Source organism: Hipposideros armiger, unplaced genomic scaffold (genome assembly GCF_001890085.2).
Source record: "Hipposideros armiger isolate ML-2016 unplaced genomic scaffold, ASM189008v1 scaffold_30, whole genome shotgun sequence".
Lineage (NCBI taxonomy): Eukaryota > Metazoa > Chordata > Mammalia > Chiroptera > Hipposideridae > Hipposideros > Hipposideros armiger.
The window spans coordinates 596,308-618,360 of record NW_017731380.1 but is presented as its reverse complement, the minus strand read 5'-3'; the positions used below and the strand labels follow the sequence as shown (position 1 = coordinate 618,360).

The 22,053-nt window shown below is 36.3% G+C and overlaps 1 protein-coding gene across 1 annotated transcript in view; it reads left to right on the top strand.

Moving 5' to 3' along the window:
• Nucleotides 1-22,053, top strand: part of SLC4A10 (solute carrier family 4 member 10) — a 200,567-nt gene that overhangs the window by 121,153 nt on the left and 57,361 nt on the right. Inside the window, exons 12-15 of the mRNA XM_019636818.1 lie at nucleotides 4,456-4,556; nucleotides 7,535-7,709; nucleotides 8,296-8,429; nucleotides 8,802-9,047. Of these exons, the coding sequence (XP_019492363.1) occupies nucleotides 4,456-4,556; nucleotides 7,535-7,709; nucleotides 8,296-8,429; nucleotides 8,802-9,047 (656 nt within the window). The remainder of the gene's footprint in view (nucleotides 1-4,455; nucleotides 4,557-7,534; nucleotides 7,710-8,295; nucleotides 8,430-8,801; nucleotides 9,048-22,053) is intronic.

Sequence of the window (22,053 nt, the reverse complement as noted above, 5' to 3'; positions counted from 1 at the left end):
AATTGTACACTAGAAACCTATGTAACTTTACTAACCATTGTCACCCCAATAAACTTTAATTTAAAAAAAAGAATCAAGACATGTGGGTTCCGCTATTACTGATTTGTATGACCTAGAACAGATGTCCTAGCCCCTCTATACTGACGTTATATTGTATATCAGCATGTCCAGTAAAACTATCTTCAGTAATAGAAGTGATCTATTATGCGATCTAATGAGCCAAGCCACTATTGAGCACTAGAATGTGCCTACTGCAACTGCGGAACTGAATTTTAAATTTTAATTAACTTAAATGTAAATAGCCACATGTAGTTAGTGGCTATCATATTAGAGAGCACAGTTATATAATGAGTTAGAATTAGAGATACGCTCTATGCTTCTTTACACTGGTATTTTTTTAACGTGTGTAGTAATTCAATAACAGATACTATGAAACTGTTCCTTTTATTAAATGGAGCATAATGAATTTAAATATATTAAGCGTTCTGACTACAGACGTTCTAATTCAAATAATACTTTCCACCATGAGATAATTTCCATGTTCTTTATTCTTTTGAAATGTGTAAATAACAGAATTTTAGATATTTTTTCCTTTCAGTTAAGTGGAGAATAACCAGTCACCTCAAGTGATAACCCTGAATATACCATTAGAACTTTGTGTCAGTTATTATAATCACTCCCTTGTATATACCCACAGCTTTGCTTTTCTCTCATGCCATTTACTTGCTTGTCAAAACCACAACCTTATGTGAATTCAACTCTTTAGCCTGTACCTGCATTGATCTAGCTGAGTGTGGCTGAGGGAAAACATATATTACACTGATCCCACATAAGTCATGACCACATACCCCAAGTGGGCCTTCAGTGTTGCAGGTTCATCATACTACCTCAGTCCATTCATTCTCTGTAGATGCCATTTCACACTTGTTTTCTCTCTCAAACCTTCAGAAATCCATTCTGACATTCACTCTCAGATGTTGACTTGCTTTCTACTTCCATGAGAAATATGAAATGATCAAGAGAACTTTCACAGCTCTTACCATCACACCTATCCACCTGCCAGCATCTATCGCCACATATTCCGCCTTCCCATATAATATTGGGTTGTCGGAAAAGTCATGACACATTTTTTGCAACAAAAAACAGAAAAAATACGTCATGACCCAACATTATTGATGAGTTAGCCAAAATCAGCCTTTACCTGGATACTAGATCCCATCTCGTCACACCTACTCCAAGATATTACTCTATCAATTCTCCTCTTTTTTCCTTATAGCATCAGTTCTTTTGTTCTGTATTATATCGTTTTTATCAGCATACAACATTGTTAATTTGCAAATCTTAAAATGAAAGGAACTCTCAATACAGCTACCACTGCCAGCTACGGAACCATTTCTTAGTTCTCCCTGCAACCAAATGCCACAGAAAGGTTCTCTGTACCACCTGCCTCCAATTCTCTCTTAAACCTAGTCCAATATGTGTTTTGCCTCCATCACTTCACTAAAATTACTTACTTGAAGGTCATCAAAGATCTCCACAATGCTAAAATTCCATGGCCAGTTCTCAGTCTGCATTTATTTTGGCTGTCAATCAGCAGCATTTGAGAGTTGATAACTCCCTTTTCTTTGCTTGGCTCCAAAACACCACTTTTAGCATCCCTGGTACCTCACTGGCCACTTCTTCTCAGCCTTCTTTTCTGGTCCTCATCTTCTCTCTGATTTCTTTATGTTGAAGTGATGCAAGACTTAGTCTTCAGTTGTCTTCTCTCCTCTATCTATACTGATTATCTTGGTAATACTTCCAATGTTATAGCTTTAAATCCTCTCCCAAGTTGATTTTTCACCTTGAACTTGGGAGTTATTTATTCAAATGCCCATCCTGTGTCTCCACGTGGATGTCTCATAGATATCTAAAACTTAGCTTGTCTGAAGTTTAACTGAATTGTAGATTGTTTCATTTCTGTACCTGAATACCTCTTTGCAGTTTTATTAGAAAGGGCAATATCATGCTTTCTGAAGTATGTAAGAAATTGATCTTTTCCCAAAGTTCCTTCTGTATCTTCTCATCTTGGTAGGCGCTAACTGTATCTATATTTACAGTTGATCAAGCCAAAAACATTTATGATTTTCTCTTATACCTGACTTCCATTCTTCCAGGAAATACTCTTGGCATTGTCTTCAATATTTATCTAGAATTATACCATTTCTTGCTATTGCTACTGCCACCACCTTATTTCAGCCTACCGTCATTCATCTTTCTCCTGGATTACTGAAATAGCCTCCTAACTGGTCTCCTTATTTCTATCCGTGGCCCCCACAATCTGTTCTCAACACAGCAGCCACAGGGATTCCAAGTTAAACCGTGCTACTCCTGTCCTCAAAACCCTGCACAAGTTCCTCATTTCACTGAAAATAGAAGCCAAATACTTACCATGGTCTACTAAATTTACACAGTGGCCTTCGCATACCTCTCAGAAGTCATCTGCCAGTTTCCCCCTGCTCACTCCTCTCCAACCATCTTGGCCGCCTTGCTCCTGTTCTTTAAACCCTGCAGCACCACCCTTGCTTCTGACTGTCCCACTGGCTGTTATTTCTGTCTGGATATCCCCGTTATTCTCATGGCTAATTCCCTTGACTTCCTCCATTTTTCTCAAATGACACTTTGTCACTGAGCCTGCCTGACTACTAGACTTAAAATTCCCACACCCTCCTTCTCCCCAACCACCCACCCCACCCCTCAACCCCACCTTACTCTGCTCTAAATTTTAATTTTCCATAGCTTTTAATCTTTCTAATACATTATAGAATTAATTAATTCATTTTTTTATTGTTTGTCTTACCCATTAGAATGTTAGTCCTACAGGCCTTATTTGTTAACTTGTGGATAGTGGTGGGGCCTAATATGTGACACAAATTAACTCTCAATCAGTATTTGTTAATTGAGCTAGTAAATTACATAATGTAAGTAGTCAAATATCTACTCACTGATTACTTGTTTTAAAACATCAAAATATGTGTGTTTCTGAACAAAAAATATTTTTTATATGTTTTTCCTCAGTATATTAATTAGTGCTGTTCGTATACACTTCTCTCTCAAACAATGTTTTTCCTTACTACAAGATGAAGGAACACTTCTTGAGGAAACAGGTTCTTTAGAATGGCTAATACCTCTCATGGTTTATTTTTTGCTTTTTCAATATATAGACTTTTCCATGGTAAAACAATGAGTGAGTTTATCCAGTAAGGGATAATTCCCCAGAAGACCAAATACTATCACTTGCTTTCTGAGACTTTGTAGAAGCTAAGAAATGTTTCCCTAGGTGATTATAAGGTAGTGAGGGTATTGAGGGTCATTCTGAAAGCCCTTTACTAATGTATGCTAATAATTTACCTATAAAAGCAACTCCTTTATTAGTTGAAACACATCCTTTTTTTTTAATCTTTTAACTTCTGTTCATTGTATCTATTCATATGCCTGGGAAATTGTAAAAGATATTAAGCAATGAACTTTCGTATATTTTGTGTATTTCAAAACCTAGTTTTTCTCATGTTTTAAACCTGTACCAGTTTGTCTAAATGTTTCATCGTACATAAGATCATTTGATAATTTGCTTTATTCTTCATGTTTACATGTTTACACTATTTTGGAATGGCAGTCAAGTAAAAATTTTAATTGTATCACTTTGAAAATATTTATTATTCTTTTAAGCACTTTTGAACACCTTTGTGTGCTTTAAGATCACCAATAGGTAGGGTTTTTTTTGATTTTTAAAAATCTCTCACTGACAAAAGTGGGCAGAATAGACCTATGGGAAAACAGTACTTATATAAACCTAAGTTAATTTGTCAGTGGCTCAATTAGAAACTTCCTTTTGCTATGGTCTTTTGGGTCTCTGAGTCAGAAAGAACCATGTTAAAAACAGCTCACAGGTTAGAAGATATTAACCAGAATCAAAGAGGGAAACGCACTGAAAAATTAGTTGACGATAATAGTTAATGTTTACTGAACAGCTGAACCATGCCAGGCATATAACACCACTGTAACTAACACCTCCTCACCCTAACCTACCCCACCCCAATCTGTCTGTCCCCTTCTCTTATTTCATTTTTCTGCAAAGCTCTCTCTCTACCTGACATTATAGTTTAATTGTTTGTCTCCACTAATGGAATGCTTTTTCTTGCTCACCTTTGCATCTTTAGCACCCATAACAATAAATGGCACACACTAGGCAATCAATACATATTAGTTGAAAGAATGAAGAATAAATGTCCATCACCTCGTTTAATTCTTTCCGCCACACTGATAGGTGGAAAGCTTTAGGAGGCTAGATAACTTGCTGGAGGTCAGGCTGGGTTCTTAGCCACTCAGCATATTGTCTCCAAGGAAACGTTTGCTTTTGTTATTTACAAATAGCACCTGAAAAAAAAAAAAACTAAAACAAAACACTTCCCACAGGAGAAGAGGAAGATTCCTGCTGTACCAAATGGAACAGCAGCTCATGGGGAAGCAGAGCCCCACGGAGGACATAGTGGACCTGAACTTCAGCGAACGGGAAGGTTAGTGAAAAGCACTTTTATGGAACTTCAAAGACCCAATGATATACTGTTCTTGTGTGTCAGGAATTGCTGTTTTGAGATCTAATTCTTTTTCATACTTTGAATACCAATTTTTTTGTGGGCAAAAATGCCAATTAATTTTATTTCTCTGTAGTTACTGATTGTCATTACTATTAAACCAGACAGCATATACACCATTCCATTTTATCTTACCTAGTCTTTCATTTTGCTGTGCATAAAATGCATTCACAGATTCTTAGAATAAATAAGAAAACTGTCAGTCACCCCTTCCAAAGAGTCTGTTGAAAGCTTCAAGTTCAAGATGGAAATAAAAATAAATACCAAGAACTCAGTCTTAGAGGCTGTACCTCATTACATACAAGTAGGATGTATATAATAGTATTTTTTATTTTTTATGGTTGTAATTTGAAAGAGGTATATGATTTATTTTTCTAATCACACATCTTTGATGAGATGAAAGCTTCAATTTATTTCTTAAATTGGTTCTTTATGGTTTTCCGACAGCTTGTCTCTCTCCAAGCAATGTGTGAGCAGAAAATCAGAAACCCTTGGGTGGGTCTCTCTTCAGAGAATATGTGCACACAGCCTCCATTAAAACTGAAGGCAATTGCAAAGGCTTTGCAGGATTGGTGCTCCCCTCCCCTCAAGGCCATTTCCTGTACTGCTGTCACTGTGTCCTCTGAGCTGACTTTCCAGTTCTTGACAACTTTGTGCCTTTTAATTCTCCTCTGTTCTTTCCCTTTATCTATGTTTTTGTCTCTGAGGAAATATCCTTTAACATCTTCCTCAGGCTCTGTACCTAATTTGATATGATACAAACATTTTTTCCTTTTCCCTTTACTAGAAGCATTGTTACTCTTTCTGTTTGCTTTCATATTTTCAAATGCTGTCTTTTTTTTTTTTTTTTTGGGTTGTAATATTTTTCTCTCTCTCAGGTGTAACGTGCCACATAGCTTAGATTTTTTTCAAAGTTCACTTTTCCTTACTGCTTCCTAAATCCTCCCAGGTCACCAATATCCGGTATCTTCGCTTCTCCAGAGTTCTTCCACAGATTCTGTTGCTGACATGGCTTGAAGTATCCATTACTCATCTGCTCTCCTGGAGTTGCTGGTGTCCATCTGGGCTGCTCTTGCACTGTTCTCTGTAATGACCTCCCACTTCCGGATTTAGATGTTTGCTGCTAAAAGCACATTTGTTACACAGTAATATAAGAGCTATTTAGACTAATGTATGCTCTAATAAGTAATTAGTTAGTAAAACAATGGTCTACTAGAAAATACTATGGAACCTATAAATATTAACTACTAATTAATAGCTCATAATCGCCTCAACTTCTTTTAGGGATTAGGTGGGATATAAATCATAAATGAATGAATAAATAAACTAGTAGATTAAATCTACTTTGAATTGCGACTTTGACAAGTTAACAAATCATTCAGAAATCGTCCCCAAAATAATAATAATTAAAAAATGCATGTTTTACAAAATGTAGGTAGAGGAACCTAAGATGGTTTGTGTGTGTGTGTGTGTGTGTGTGTGTGTGTGTGTGTGTGTGTGAATTTCACAGGTTCTCTGCAAGTGTCTCTCAGTTTTAAATGTCCTTTTTTTCAATTAAAAATTTACCCTTTCAACTTCTACTCCATATCCCTGTGATGGAAGCAATCAGTAGGAAAACAGTGAGTTTATCACTCACATAATAGTAAGATAGTTACTAACATGTTACTGTTGTGTGTGTGTCAGTCAGATCAGGGAAATTAAAAATAATAGTAAAAATTTTTAGTTATACTGAAGATGTACATTTTTAAGGCAAACTAAATTTGTTTTTCAAGAGAATAATAATTTTTGAGGTGATTGTTGGGTGGCAAATGCATATTTCTGTTTAGAAAATAAATAAGAAAAATTTAATACTTTTGCATAATTTAAGTATATTCAGCATACTGGTAGTATATTGGAACATAATAAATTTTTCTTAACCTCCACATAGGAACTTAACCATATAGTCTTATTCATTTTAATGTGACATCTTTATTCCATGGAGCACAAAGAGCTTTTAGTAATCAAGTGTTAAGTTTGCATATTATTATTAAATGTTCAAAGAATGAGAATACCTGTTAATTTATGCTCTCATTCTTAATAGATTAAAAAAAATTTGGTCCTCAAATTTTAGGCAGCATTTCACAGTTTAATATTATCCCCACCCCCTCACCCACCCAATTCCTCTTTCAAGTGTTTCAATGTGGTTTTTTAATGTATTTGAAATAAATGAGTTTATACCAGTAAGGTCATTATTGTCTTGTGAGTGATAGACATTGGGATATATTTAGGCAATAATGGATCAAAATGTATGGTCATAAGGTCTTCCCTCCTAACCTAAAATTGAAAACGACTGTCTCATTCATAAGGCCATTGAGATGGCTGCTTAGAACAATATCTAAGGAGGGATTTTTTTTCCGGAAGAGTAGGTAACTGGAGTAATGGTTAAACACTTTTTCTCTAGGGCGTTGTTCACTATTGGAATATACAAAGCCAGTTTACCCTCCTTTCTTCACTTTCTGCTACACTAAATGAAATGTAAACAATTAGAAAATACTGCCAACAATTGAGGTTAATAGGCCTGAGTTTAGGACTAGTTTGATACAGAAATGGCACAGAAAATAGAGTAATTCTAAATTTCATTATTTGAAATTTGTTTAATGAAAAACTCTGAACCTTGTTTGAGAGAACCTGGGATTTTTTTTTTTTTTTGGTTGTTGATACAATATCTGGTTAAGAATTGAGGAAACATAGTAGTGCAAAGTCATCCTTGTAGATCATGATAATATAACATAGCAGGTAATTATTGGGTCTCCTCTCTACTGATGGAAAACGTGTACTGTGACCTGGCAACAAAGCAAATGAGCATTTTGATTTGTATGTTTTTATATTTGGATTTCACTGTTGTGTTTTCCCCGTCTTAGGCTTTTTGGGGGACTTATTTTAGATGTCAAAAGAAAAGCTCCATACTTCTGGAGTGACTTCAGAGATGCTCTCAGCCTGCAGTGCTTAGCATCTTTTCTATTTCTCTACTGCGCGTGTATGTCTCCTGTCATCACATTTGGAGGACTGCTGGGAGAAGCAACTGAAGGTCGTATAGTATGTATTATGCTGTTCTCTGAACTTTGAACTTCATCAGTCTTTAAGATTCATAGTTAGATAAGTGAGAATTTAGTTTTGGATTCCTTTATGAGGAGAGATTTGATGTATGGTCTAGCAGATAACTTTGTATGAATTTCCTGGATGGGTCGTGGAACTGGTAATCTGGGAGTGGAATATCTCAGAACAATTAATTCTGAGTCTTATCCAAGCTTCTGATCTCATTCCTGGCCCCCAGTCCTAGGCTAGCTTTAGACTTGGTTCTTCCCTCATAAGATGCCCATTTCCCATGTATGTAGGCCGTGCTTCTGTCCAGACACTTATCGGGAATATATGTAAACTGTTAGTAAGCAAAAGAAATGTGAGGTAAGGAAGGTGGAAAAGACACATCCCCATTCACTATGATTTATTTTCTGCTGAAAGCCTGTCTCTTTTCTTATCCTCCTATCCCACATCTTGTCCAAAGTTGCTAAGCTTTACCTCACAAGGGAAAAAGAATATACCCATGTATTTTAAGCGTTTTCTCCCTAGTTATTATGGCCGCCTGTACAGCTTAGCTAATGGAATCATTTATATCTCTACACAGAGTGCAATCGAATCTCTCTTCGGTGCATCCATGACTGGTATAGCCTATTCTCTCTTTGGTGGACAGCCTCTTACCATATTAGGCAGTACAGGACCTGTTTTGGTGTTTGAAAAGATTTTGTTTAAATTTTGCAAGTAAGTGTTACATACTTTTGGCCCTTAGCCCCTTTCTCTTTCCCTCCTGTATTTATACTTCTTCCAGCATCACATTTGGAGATCCACTGGGAGAGGTGGCAGTGGCTGATTTGATCCAGTATGCCATGTTTGTCTCCCAATGGAAATAAAGGAAAAGTAAAAGATTTGTATAAATGTTTTTTCATATACGTAAAAAATTATATTCAGCTCTCAACACTGAGCACTCCCTTTTTCCCCTTAGATGTTCCCTTTAGAAAAAGTTCTTGAGTTTAGATATTCATGAGATGTGAAGCTGATTTACCTTATTTCCATCTGTTTAAAACGGTGGCAAGCTGTTAAATGACCTTCCTCCTGTTCTTTTCCTGCTCCTAGAGAATATGAGCTGTCATACCTGTCTTTAAGGGCTAGTATCGGACTTTGGACTGCAACCCTGTGCATCATACTTGTGGCCACTGATGCAAGCTCCCTCGTCTGCTACATCACCCGGTTTACTGAAGAAGCTTTTGCTTCACTTATTTGCATCATTTTCATTTATGAAGCCCTAGAGAAGTTGTTTGAACTCAGTGAAGCATATCCAATCAACATGCATAATGATTTGGAACTGCTGACACAATACTCGTAAGTACTATTTCCCCTGTTGGCTGTGGGGCCTTTCTTTTTACAAATATTGCTATTGTTATAAGAAATATGAGGAACTTACTCAGCAGATAGAGTGCCTTAAATGGATTCATGACCTAAATCCTAGACTCTCAGAGTTGAACAGGATTTTAAAAGTAATCTAATCAGCCACTCTTTTGATACTTGAGTTCTTAATATAACAATACTGCCAAGAATATCTTTTTTTGGAGTTGTTTGTCAGGATTTCCCTATTAAGTAGACAGTGAACCAAGATCAATTTTACTATACAGGGATTTTGTTTTTGCAAAATAGATATGAATTTGGTCTTCCTTTAGAGCCTTTTTCAACTTACTGTAATTCAAAGAAACAGTGAAAATGTAAGATCTCAGGTTTAGAGCAACCAGATAAAAGAGACTTATTGGGTCTAAATTGTATTAGCTTGATGTTTGAAAATATGTAAAAAATATAAACAAAAACCACTGAATTGAAGTGTAATCTTGCTTTTGGAACTTAGGACATTTCTGACGGAAGTATTCAGGTACTGCCTCTTGAAGCTGATATTACAGTTTAGGATTGCACCCACTGCTCTTTCTAGCTTGGAATTTCTCTAAGGCTGTATTTGCAGAGGATATTACATTACTCCTTTCTTTGATTTAATATTAGAATATTTTTGTTGCACTTATCTATACATTTTTATACAGCAAATATTTGACAGAATTTGTTCCTTAGGAGGCAGTTGTAACCTCTGTATCAAACACCAGTGCTCTTATAAAATGCTTAGATATGGCCTCAAATCCTTTGAAGATTTATCATTTTTCATTAGAAGTTGAAATTATTGAAATTAGACCAAAATAGTGCAATGTTAGAATTGTGTTCAGATTGATGTAATGAAGCGTTGAAAATAACATGATTTTTAGTACTTGCCTTTTTTTTGGTCTTTACAGATAGCTTTCAATAGTACACCTCTGTTTTTGGACAAGCAAAATCAGAGCAGAAACATGAAATAACTTTCCCAATAAAAGCAAATAGTGAGGGTGTTTTGAAGAGGGCTGAGAAGGGGATGAAGGAGGTGTCAGGGACACTCAGAAAGCAGGCAGATGGAAGAGCAGTTTAATTAGAATGAGGGGTAACAGTGATACTTGGCTTTTCACTTATCTTCAGTTGAAAAATGAGTAACATCCCCTAATTTGGATATCCTTGGTGGGATTTATACTTATCTCTGCTTGGATTTTGAAACCTACTGTATGCTAGACACTATGCTAGGTATAAATAATATTCTGTTCTCAATGAGCTTTCTGTTTATTTAATAGGGAACGTAGACAAACAGACAACACAATGAAATAAGTGCTGTGTTGAGGGATTGGCACAGATTGCCATGGTACCACATCAGAAGAGCACCTAACCTAGATTTGGGGTTCAGAGAAGACTTCCTGGAGGAAGTGGCATAGAAAACCAAAAAATCAGTAGGAGTTAGGAAGGTGCTGAGAAATAGGGTAGGAGAGTGGTTCAGATGGAGGGAAAGATATAGACCTGGATGCAAGAAATTCATGAATGCTTTGAAACATTTGTCCAAAGTCACATAGATAGTGATAAATAAGAAATTAGACTCAGGGTTGATGACTGTAATGTAATTTTCAGTCCACTGATGAATACAAATAAGCTCTCCAAAAGAAACACTGCGGAACAAGAAAAACTGGTAAAAGTGGAACTATTCTGTTTGAAGTGGTGGCAAGGCACCAGCTGCCCATCCTTCCAGCGATTCTCTGAACCCTCAGGGACAGCTTTTTAGGAACTTCAAACTGAGGAACACAGTTCAAAACCCTCTAGTTTAGAAAAGAAAAAGATCAGAGAAGCAAGGACTGAGCCCTGGATAATGGCCACAGCTGGAAGGTAGAAGAATGAAAATGTTGTGACCAAGAGATAAAAAATAAGAAAGAGGCATCAGAAAAGGAGAACAAAATAAATAATATCAAGTTGTAGATGGCAAGGGACAAGATTATGTCAAGAACTCTTTAGAGAGATCTGGTATGGAGATCAAACAGAATAAAGAAAAGAGATCCTTTTTAACTTGAAGAAACAGTATTTGGGTGGGGAGGGGAGACAGGGCTAGAAACCACTTTGCAAAAAATTAAGAAGGGAGTGGGCGGTAAAAACATGGAGAAAGTATGTGTAGGCCACTTTAGTGTCAAAGAAAATGAAAAACAGTGCCTGCTGGAGAGGGCAATGAGATCACGAGAACGGTAATTGGTGTTAGAAAAGTGTTATGTGTGTTTAAAAATGACGACAGAGAGACAGAGGAAAGAGAGAGATTAGAGACGATGGAGACAGAGTGGATATGCATGGGATTGTGATCATCTAGGAGTCAAAAAGTGATGGGATCAAGACAGATTGTGGGGTTCAGGAAGACAAATGCTCAGAGGATAATTTGAGAATAAAAGTAGCTTGATTTGTTCACGATTCCTGCCTGTCATGGCGATCAAGAGGAGAGTGGCACAGGTTCTGACTTTCTTAATGTTTCCATCATTTTAAAAAATTAAAAAAATCCCCACCAGTTTAAGTTAAAAGTTGTGCTTTATCTCAGTGTGCACACCTGAAACCTAATTATTTGCATTCTGAACAGGAATGTGTGTTCCATTGCCCAAGTGCCCCTCTCAACCAAAAAGTGGGAAGTAGGAGGGATGGAAAGACTGGTTCCTACTGATGGGTAGTGGGGTTTAAGTGGGGTTCTGGCCCTGGAATGGGTGTGAGAGAAACACGGAGAATAACCATCTCCCTGGGAAATGTGGGTACTGCACTGCCTTCTGTTTAGTATCCACACCATGACTCCCTGGTTCCTGTACCCTCACATTGTGTGCGTGAATCTAATCAGGCATTGCCATTATTTGCTCTTTGGAAAAGCAAAAGCAATCTTTTTTGTTATGTATATAATGCATACATTTATTAGCATACTTCTGGTCATGCATGAAAGAAAATCAATGAAAGTTATTGCTAACAACAATGGCTACTTTAATGTATTGTATAACCTCACACTTTTGTACAAAACATTTTCTGTTTCACGAAGTTCACATGACACTTTTGATGGTTTTCTTGTTCTTGTCACTGTGACCTAATCAGTTTTAAGTGTCATTATACTCATGCTCACCTAAAGTTTTCTACTGATGTCGCTGGCCTTATGATTTCACAGTTTTTAGGAGACAAATTCTTAGAAAATGTCAAAGCTAGGATGCTTTGCAAATTTAACATGACTATGCTCGTACATATTTTGCTTAGGTGTAAGATATTGGAAAAGAGGCATCATACTTAGGATCTACATTTCATATATTCTTTATACTTGGGCCTCCTATATTCAGATTTCCTTAAATTCATAATTTTAATAACCAGATAACAAAATGTCTTTGATTTCTTTATCACTTTCCTAGTCCCTCTGGCATCCTAATCTCATAATGTGGTAATATGTAGACCTTATATTTGAAGCTATAAGCTTTCCTTTCATTATGCCAAGAGCAAGTGTCAAGATAATAAATTTAGTTTTGAAAACATATACTTTACACCAGATACAAGCTGAACTTGTCAAGTTAGCAATAAGTAATGAGTTTGTGGAAATAACTTTTTCTAGGTTGCTCTGATTTTAAGAAATGGTAAAAATAGAATACTTGTGTAAGATGAAATGTTCCTTCAATATATTGTAATAATCTAAAGCTCCCAAAGATGGCTTGCTAAAGAAAGATTAATGTTGGATTAACTTTTTTTTTTTTTTCTGAGCCATCCTGCCAACTTTTGGCAGCTCAGTTCGGGCCGGGACTCGAACCACTGTTGCTCAGAGCTCAAACTCTTGAGCAAGCTCTTAACCACTGAGCCACTCAGCCAGACCAGGATTAACTTTTTGCAGTTGGTTGGGTCAAAGCAAAGAGCAGCGTCTATTACTCTAGTTTCCAATATATTAGCAGACAGGAGTTTAATAGTACCGAACAAGTACCAAGCTGTCAGAAAGCATGATCTCACTACTAGTTTCCGGAAAGTTTTGTTTTTGTTTGTGTTTTTTTTTTTCCTTATCTCTCTCTCTCTTTTTTTTTTTTTCCCCAGCCCCCAGCCCTCTACACAGCCCAGGACAGTGATCTGTTCTAGGTAAATGTTATTAACTGCCTGACTTTACACTCATAGAATAATACCATTTTTCTCAGCTCCTCCACTAGATTTGAACCTCCTTTAAAGTATAAAACATGTAACAATTTTACCTCCATCATAATACTATAGAATATAGTAATACTTAATGCATATTGATTAACTAAACATGTTGTAAAATAATTGACAAGTAAAGACAAATTTTCTCTTTTACAGTATTTTTTTTTTTTTAGCTGAGCCATCCTGCCACCTGTTGGCAGCTCAGTGGCAGCTCAGCTCGGGCCAGGAATCGAACTGCTGTTGCTCAGAGCTCAAACCTTTGAGTGAGCTCTTAACCAACTGAGCCACTCAGCCGGTTTTTACAGTATTTTTAAAAGTACTTTTAAAGATTTCCACTACAAGTTTTGAATAAACTTGAGATGTTATGAGACTCTTAATGTGGGATAAAAATATACAAACTGGATTCATAACACTAGTTCTGGCTGAAAATTGAAACAGGGTGCCAGCATGGAGGGGAAGTCATCTAGAAACACAAAGAGCAGCAGGTCTGCAACTCCAGAAGGTGATCGGAGATGTGGGAGAAAGAAGATGAAAGGGAAGTTGTCATAGATCATTGACCTTTTAGGAGTCACTAGTTAAAAAATGAAGAATGAAACTCACATTTAGAGAAACCCCTGAGTTTCAACCTTTTTTTAAATCAATTTTTTTTACTGCATAGGCACTTGACTAAATTTATCCAGAATTGCTTGCAACATAACTTTATAATTCTATTTTTATGTATTTATTTGTGTAGTGTATGTGTCACTCCACCAGATTAATCTTCGTAATGCTAGGCCCATGACCATCGGGCAGGCACACCTTTGTACCCCCTGTACCAGCAAAGTGCGTGGCACATATCATAAAAGGAATATGTTTGTTCACATTTTTACATCTCTGAAAATGCTTCTTACAACCGATAATGGGCATTTATCGTCACAAGTTTTTTTCTCTCTTAAAAAGCTGATATTAAGAAAGTGGATTAGCTGACATCCTAGAATCAAAAGATATAATAGTAGGCACTCCATAAATGGTTATTCAGTAAATGAACTTCTGGCAACCCCTCTCATTGTTGATTCTTAGTACAAACATTTGCTATCTTTGTTTTCCCTTTCTGCTTTTGAATTCAATTATGATTTTTAATGATAAAGTCTTATCTCCAGTAGCAATAGTATCCAGTATAAGTTTATTGTTTACCTGTGTTATTCTCACTGTTCCAAATGGATTATGAGCCTTTTGTGTACAAGATTAATGTCTCTTCATCTTTCTGCCTCCAGAGAGCCAGGGGTTGGTAGTACCTGTAAGCCTTTGTTAAGTGCGTTGCAATAATGTTACTTCTCAGATCCACCTTTAGCTACTATTTTCCTTCCCTATAACTATAGATTTGTAAACCTTAAGTAGGATCATCTTTCATACTTCCTTGTCCAATAGCTATGAAAGGGCAGAAATTTACAGGGACATCCAATATTAGGGGAAGAGCACTAAGCAGGAATTGGTGGTTTCTTCTCTAAGGTGCACTGAATGGCCACCAGTCTTGTGCTTACATATCAAATACACAGTGTTTCATTTTCTTGAGATGTGGTTACCATTCTCAGAGAGAATGATTAGTAGAAGGCTAATTTCATTTCTTCCCAAAAGTTTTATTTTGATATCTAAAAGAATGAAGCCCCCACGATATGATTTTTTTTCAATGATAAAAGCAAGAATTGTTTTGCCTGTGTTTCCCAGTAAATGTTTGTTTAATATATAGATGTTGGTATGTACAACTGAAAAAATGGTATCCCTCATCTTTGCCTTTCTGAGACACATTGGAGCATAATTTTGCTGTCATTGGTGAGGTCATCTAGCTTCTTAATATTTCTTCCAATACGTGGAATTGAAAAATGTCTTTACAACACTGTTTCTTAACCACCGATACACATATAATCACAGAAAAGCAGACAAAGCTTAAATAAGCAACATAATTTTTTAAATTAAGTATTCATAATAAAATGTTCTTCCAAAAATTCCACTAGATTTTTATATCCTTTAAACCCATTGTAAATGAAAAAGATAATGAATAATAAAAGCACATAGATCAGTAGTTCTCAACCTTCCTAATGCCACGACCCCTTAATACAGTTCCTGATGTTGTGGTGACTCCCAACCATAAAATTATTTTCGTTGCTACTCTATAACTGTAATTTTGCTACTGTTATGAATCATAATGTAAATATCTTTTTGTTTTCCGATGGTCTTAGGTGACCCCTGTGAAAGGGTCGTTCGACCCCTAAAAGGGTCGCGACCCACAGGTTGAGAACCGCTGACATAGATACTTGACAGAACAGATAGAAACACGTAGCTGTAAAAAACTGTGAACCATTGCTCTAACAACTATCCAGCAATTTTAGTTTCTAAATATCAATTAATATAAGTTCACTAAAGTTTTAATTTTTAAAACTAAGATTTTAATTCCAGAGAAAGTAACAATTTTTCTTTAAAAATCTTTTAAAATATATCACTTTGTATTTACTGAAATCCTATGGAGCAGTAAGATCTATTTTATAGAATAAGTTAATGACGGATGACTTACCAATAATCAAATAAAGCACACCGAGGAGTAGAGCCCACTTTTCTCAGTGTTATGCTCTATTAGATGGTGTGATCTCATTCTACCATTCGACTTTATATGACCTGTTGAGCACATTGCCATAAATTCTTTGTGAGATTAGTATAATGCCATTGTTAGCATTGTGTATATGATTTGATAATTTTACTCAGGGTATCTGCTATTCCTACTGAGAAATTTTGAGCAAATTATTCTCATTCGTGTAAAATGTTTCTATAGCATTCATTGGTGGATATTTTAAGTGTCACTGCTATGTACTTTATAGTATTAATTATGCTAAATTAATGCTTAGAGACATTTGTTAATAACTTATTTTGGAAGAAATAACACTTTCCTTTAACTATGGAAATTAATATGTTAATGGCTCTGAACACTATGTCTACTGATATTTACAGAACTAACCAAATTCAATTAGCATATTTTTCTATTTGTAAATTCAGTTCTTAATAATATAAGGTGTTCAGCTTATGCACTTTACATTTATTATTTAGCAAACAGGAAAACACCAAGTGAAGAAGCATATATACAGCTCAATATAGTATGTATTTTTTATATACCATTCAAAAAAACTGTATTGTAAATACTCTCTCTGCAAGACTGTTCAAATATCATGTGAAAGGCAACAAAATATGTTCAATAAATGAGTGCTCATTGCCAGTCTCAGTGAAGTTTGTGTCTAGGTCAGTTCTGCTGCTTCTACTCGCTCCACTGCATTGCTCATCTCTTCATTACATAGGTACCTGGTGTCTTCACAGTCTTTAAGAACTTTCTCTAAAGATGATTACTAGGAGGCTAATTTTACTTCTTCCCCAAATTTTTCATTTTGACATTTAAAAGAACGATGCACCCATGGTAGAATTTTTTTTTTTCAATTATAAAAGCAGATTTTAGGGATAACAGGGATTGTCCTATTCACTCTGAAATCATATCACTTGGCGTTAGGGGTTGAATTGTATCCCCCCAAAATTTGTATGTGGAAGCTGTAACCCTCAGTGTACGTTAAAATGTGATTATATTTGGAGATAAGGCCTTTAAAGAGGTAGCTAAGGTTAAATGGGGTCATATGGGTGGGTCCTAATAAAATCTGACTGGTGTCCTTATAAGAAGAGGAAATTTGGACATGCAGAGAGACACCAGGATGCACACGCACATGGAAAGGACCTTGTGAGGACACAACACCTGAGTGGCTATCTGCAAGCGTAAGAGAGAGGCTCAGAGGAAATCAACCCTGTCGGCACTAGAACTGTGACACAATAAATTTCTGTTGTTTAAGCCACCCAGTCTGTGACATTTTGGCATAGCAGCCCTAGCAAACTAATACACTGAGTAAATGCTTGTAGTTTAGTACTATTTATGTTTGGAATTGTAAGAACCAACTCCCAAGCCTTTCCTCCTGTTAATGAAAAATCCCATCCTTCCAGCTATTCAGATGAAAAACACCAATGTATTTATTCTTGACTACCTTCCCATACACCCAGACTTCACAGCAAATCTAATGGCTCTCTACATAGAATTTAAGCACCACTTCCCACCCTCTCTACCTCTGTAATTTCCTGTCTAGATTATTACAGTTGTCTTCCAACTGGTGTCCCTGATTTTATACTTGTTCTCCCACAGACTGTTCTCTATGAAGCAGCTAGAATTACTCTCTTAAAACCCAAGTCAGATCTCATCATACTACTTCTCAAAGCCTCTGATGGCTTCCCAGTTACCTTCAAGGTGTTAGGTGACCTGTTTCCCACTGCCTCTCCTGTCTCTTCCACTCTGTCACCCCACTGCACTATCACACTGATCTCCTCGCCCTCCCTTAAACACACTCGGCATATTTGTGCCCCTCAGCCTTTACAGGTGCTGGTCTTTATTTAGACTGTTTCCATTTTCACTAGGGTAAATACCTAGAAACAGGATTGCTGGGTTATATGACAAGTGTATACTTTAACTTTATAAGAAACTGCCAATGTGGTTGTACCATTTCTCATTCGCACCCGCAGTGTATGAGAGCCCCCAGTGCTCTGCATCCTCGCCAGCACAGAGTATTGTGCTTTTATGTTCAGCGGTAGATCTACCTATTAGTTAACTTATTGTCTGTTCTCTAGAATAAACGGTTCATAAGGGGAGGGGATTTAGTCTGTTTTGATCACTGCTTCCCAGGGTCCAGATCAGTTCCTGGTACAATATAGGTGTTCAACGACTATTTTTTGCATAAATGAATGAATATCACCACTATTTAGAACTGAAAAGCAAGCTGAGGCTCAGAAAGGTTTATAGCTTGCCCATGTGGGAGAACTTGGGCTAAAATCTAAGACATCTAACACTTTAGTTGGACACTATAGACACTGTGCTGCATTATAGGTCACTGATTTGCCCAGACTAATTTTTATGATTAATATTTAGAATATAGGAGAGTTTAGATAAACTATTATTTTATTTAAGTCTCTTAGATATTATCTTCAAGCAGTTTTGAATTACTAACAGGAAATAAATATAAAAACAGAGGGATTTAAAACTCATGTCAGAATAATAGTATACTTATCAGGTAACATGGATTCTTATTTTAGAAATTATTAGTATAAAAGTGCTTATTTTGGTTATAACAATTTCCCATTAATAGGTATGTGACGAGGAAAGGAAAAAATCTTGCCTAGAGATGAGTTTTGCTTCATCTCACTGAAGCCCCACTTTATCTTGTTATTTTAAGAAGCTTGTAGTATCTTGGCTTAAAAGATTGGGATAGAAATCTACACCTTTATCCTAGTTAGTGGCCTTGGCTAAGCCCCTAAGGGCAGCCTTGTGGATTCAACATCTCAACCCCCCAAAATAGGAAGCACACAAGAAATACATAGAGAATAAGAGATCTAGCAGGGTGCCTACCAAACTTATAATACTTAGGGGACAGCAGAAACAATTGCGATAAAGGAATGCTTGTTTTCTCTCTGTATATTTTGAAGTATTCAACTGGCATTATTTTGTAATTTTCTTTGTATATTTTCTCTGAATATTTTGAAGTAGTCAACTTGCATTATTTTGTAATTCCTTTCTAACAATGTTTTATGAGGGAAATTCAAGCCCTATGACAAGCCATAGGATGAGCTAGTTAGGACCAGATAGTGCTCTTCAAATCAGTTCTCATGTAACCAAATTTATTTTCCATTTAAGGAAAATAGCAACCTGCAAAACTCAAAGGTAGAATAGAGCAAAATGTTGAAGGTATAATAAGTGGGTTTGCCATCCTGTTCATACACTCTCTTACTCACCTGGTTCATTTCTTCAACATCCATTGATCTTCTTTGTATTGTATTAGCACTGCTAGAATGAAAATGAATATATGGTCTCTACTGTCTAATCTCAGTGATTATCAATGTGCTTTGTACATAGTGGCTGCACATAGAATATTTTGGATCAATAAATGAGGAAGGTGCTAGCGGCAATGCACAGCTAAACAATTCACATGGCGTAGTAAGTATTTATACTAGATATATGTATGATGGCTCAGGGAAAGAAGTAACAAACTACCCTGGGATGCTGGGAAGATTACATAGCAGACATAAGCCCTAAGTTATTACTCTATCTCTGTTGTACCTGTCACTTGAGTTTATTATTATGGCATATCTATGCATTTTTCTCTCTTCATTGTATCTGCGAGTTCTGCAAGAGCAGGTCATAATTAAAGTTGAGGGTACCCAGGCAGATAGAATGGATTCCTGGGACCAAGTGGCAGAGAGCCTTAAAACTTATAAGGTTTATCTGGTAAAAAGGTCATTGGAGATAATGACAAAGCTCTAGGAAGAATTATGTGATGACAGATTAGAAGGTGATGATAGAAAGAGCAGCAAGGAGAAATAACCTAGCTGTGGACTGTTTAAGTCCTGATTATTGACTGAGACAATGGTAAGGGAAGAAAGTGAACAAATTGGAAAACAAAGAAAAGGCAGCAAAAATTAGCAAGCCTTTATTCATTCATCCAGCAAGTAATTATTTAATGTCTGTCAATTTCTAGGAGCTATAACAAAAACTGCATACATTATTTCATTTGAACCTCACAATAACCTGTGGAACAAGTGTTACCCCTGCTTTACAGACGATCAATCTGAGGCTCCAACAAGTTAAATAATTTGCCCAGTATCACATAGCCAGTGGTAAATGGAGGTCAAACTCAGGTCTATTTCTTTTTTTAAGATTTTATTGGGGGATTGGGGGGAGGAAACAGCATTGGTGAATCGGGGAAGGGGAACAGACAAGTTACTGTCCTTTTGTTCTTCAGTCTAGTTGTGGAGGACGTCGCTTCACTGGCCCATGTTGATATTGTGATCATTGCACTCTTCCCGGGTAAGGCAGATCAGTCGCCGGACGTTGGACGGCTGCTCATAGTGGCTCATGGCAGCTCTCGTCAGCAGCCTGCTGCTCATGCTGGCTGCTGGCCACTCGCAGTAGCTCATGGCAGCCCACTGTAGCCTATGCCATTGCCGGCGACTCATGGCAGCCCAGCTCCAGGTCGAGCTGTTGTTCACCATTTTAGCTGTAGAGGGCGTAGTGTCACTGGCCCATTTGGGATCTGAACCGGTGGCCCTGCTGATCAGAGCTTGCGCTCCCAAGCCAACTCTTAACCAATGAGCCACTTGGCCTGCTCAGGTCTACTTGGTTTAAAGCCCATGAACTTTCTCCTATAACTATTAAAATTAAAATAAGATAAAAGGATTATTATTATTATTATTATTATTATTATTATTATTATTATTATAACAATTCCTTAAAGGGAGATACTGTCATATATTTCTATGTATCTCCCATAGAACTTAGCATAGTACTCTACAAAATAATTTTAAAACGTTAAATCAATGAGTGAACAAATAAGATTGCCTGCTGTGTGCCAGACACTTGAGTGTAAAAGTGACAACATAGATGGGAGCTCTGCCTCCATGGAGCACATTATGTGTTGCAAGAGTTAGACATTAAATACTACACAAATAATTAATTATAGTTGACATAAGTGCTATCACATACGAGTATATGATATAGAGTGCCATGAGAGTGAGAAATACTTCTAGAGTTATGTATTTAGAGATCAAGGAGAGGATACTTCTGTATGAATGGGGATAAATTCAGATGAGAAAAAAATTAAGAAGAATTTAATGGAGAGAGTATTCATGTTTTTAGCTACTAGTGATGGTGGTTTAGTTATTTTTCATATTTTTGAAAAGTCATTTTCTTCATAATGTGGTATAGTATATGTTAAAATGATTTCCTAGAAAGAATAACTACTTAGAAAATCTCTCCTAAAAATAAAATCCAAAATATGGAAATACATGTATTCATAAAAGGCTTATCACTATATATGTAAATATTCATCTTAATAGAAACAAATTAAATGTTTAGAAATAAAACATGACTAAGTAAACTATGCCATGTCCATTAAAAATGATGGCTATGAAGAGTAGGAACATGGAAAATGCTTATATTACGGTGTTATATAAAAAAGATCAAAACATTGTATGCTCATTAATATATTGAAAATATACATTAGAAGAACTACTGAAAGAACTATGTCAAAAAATTATAGTGACTGTGGTGGAAAAACTATGGGAGATTTCTTTTTTTGTTGTTTTTTTTTTTACAAATATTTTATAGTGTGGTTTTCTTATTTTGGTAACTCAAAATACTTTTGAAATAGAAAAAAGAATAGTCATAAAAGATGTGTTTGGCTTCTACAGATAGATCATAATTCTGTGATTTTATGCCTTATATTAATACCTCACTCGGACTAATTTAGTCCATAAAGAGAGACTTAAAAAAAAAAAGAGTCACAAACCATTACTGCTCAGTGCACACAGAAAGGTACTAATAATAACCACTGAGACAAAAAGAGATCATCTGCAACCCAGGGACTAAAATTTGTAATAATGTTGAAGGGAGTTCTATCAAATTATGTTTTCCAGAAGACAGCCACAGGCTCTTCTCATGTAAAGAAGATTGATCACCTCCATTAGCTTTGAAACAAAAGCAAAAACTTCTGGATGAGGGTATTTAATTATAGTGTTTATCTAATCACTCTGTAGCCATTTATATAAATCAGATGGCTTAGAGCACACAGTTTTTTGGGGGGGGAAGGGGCAAAGGACTTGTTTTGTGAAGAGTGTATTTTAAGCCAAAAAATCCAACACCACGAGTCAAAATTATTGGCATTTTATACTGGTGTTTTTTAAAACATACAAAGTACAGATACTGCCCATTCTTTTGCCTTTA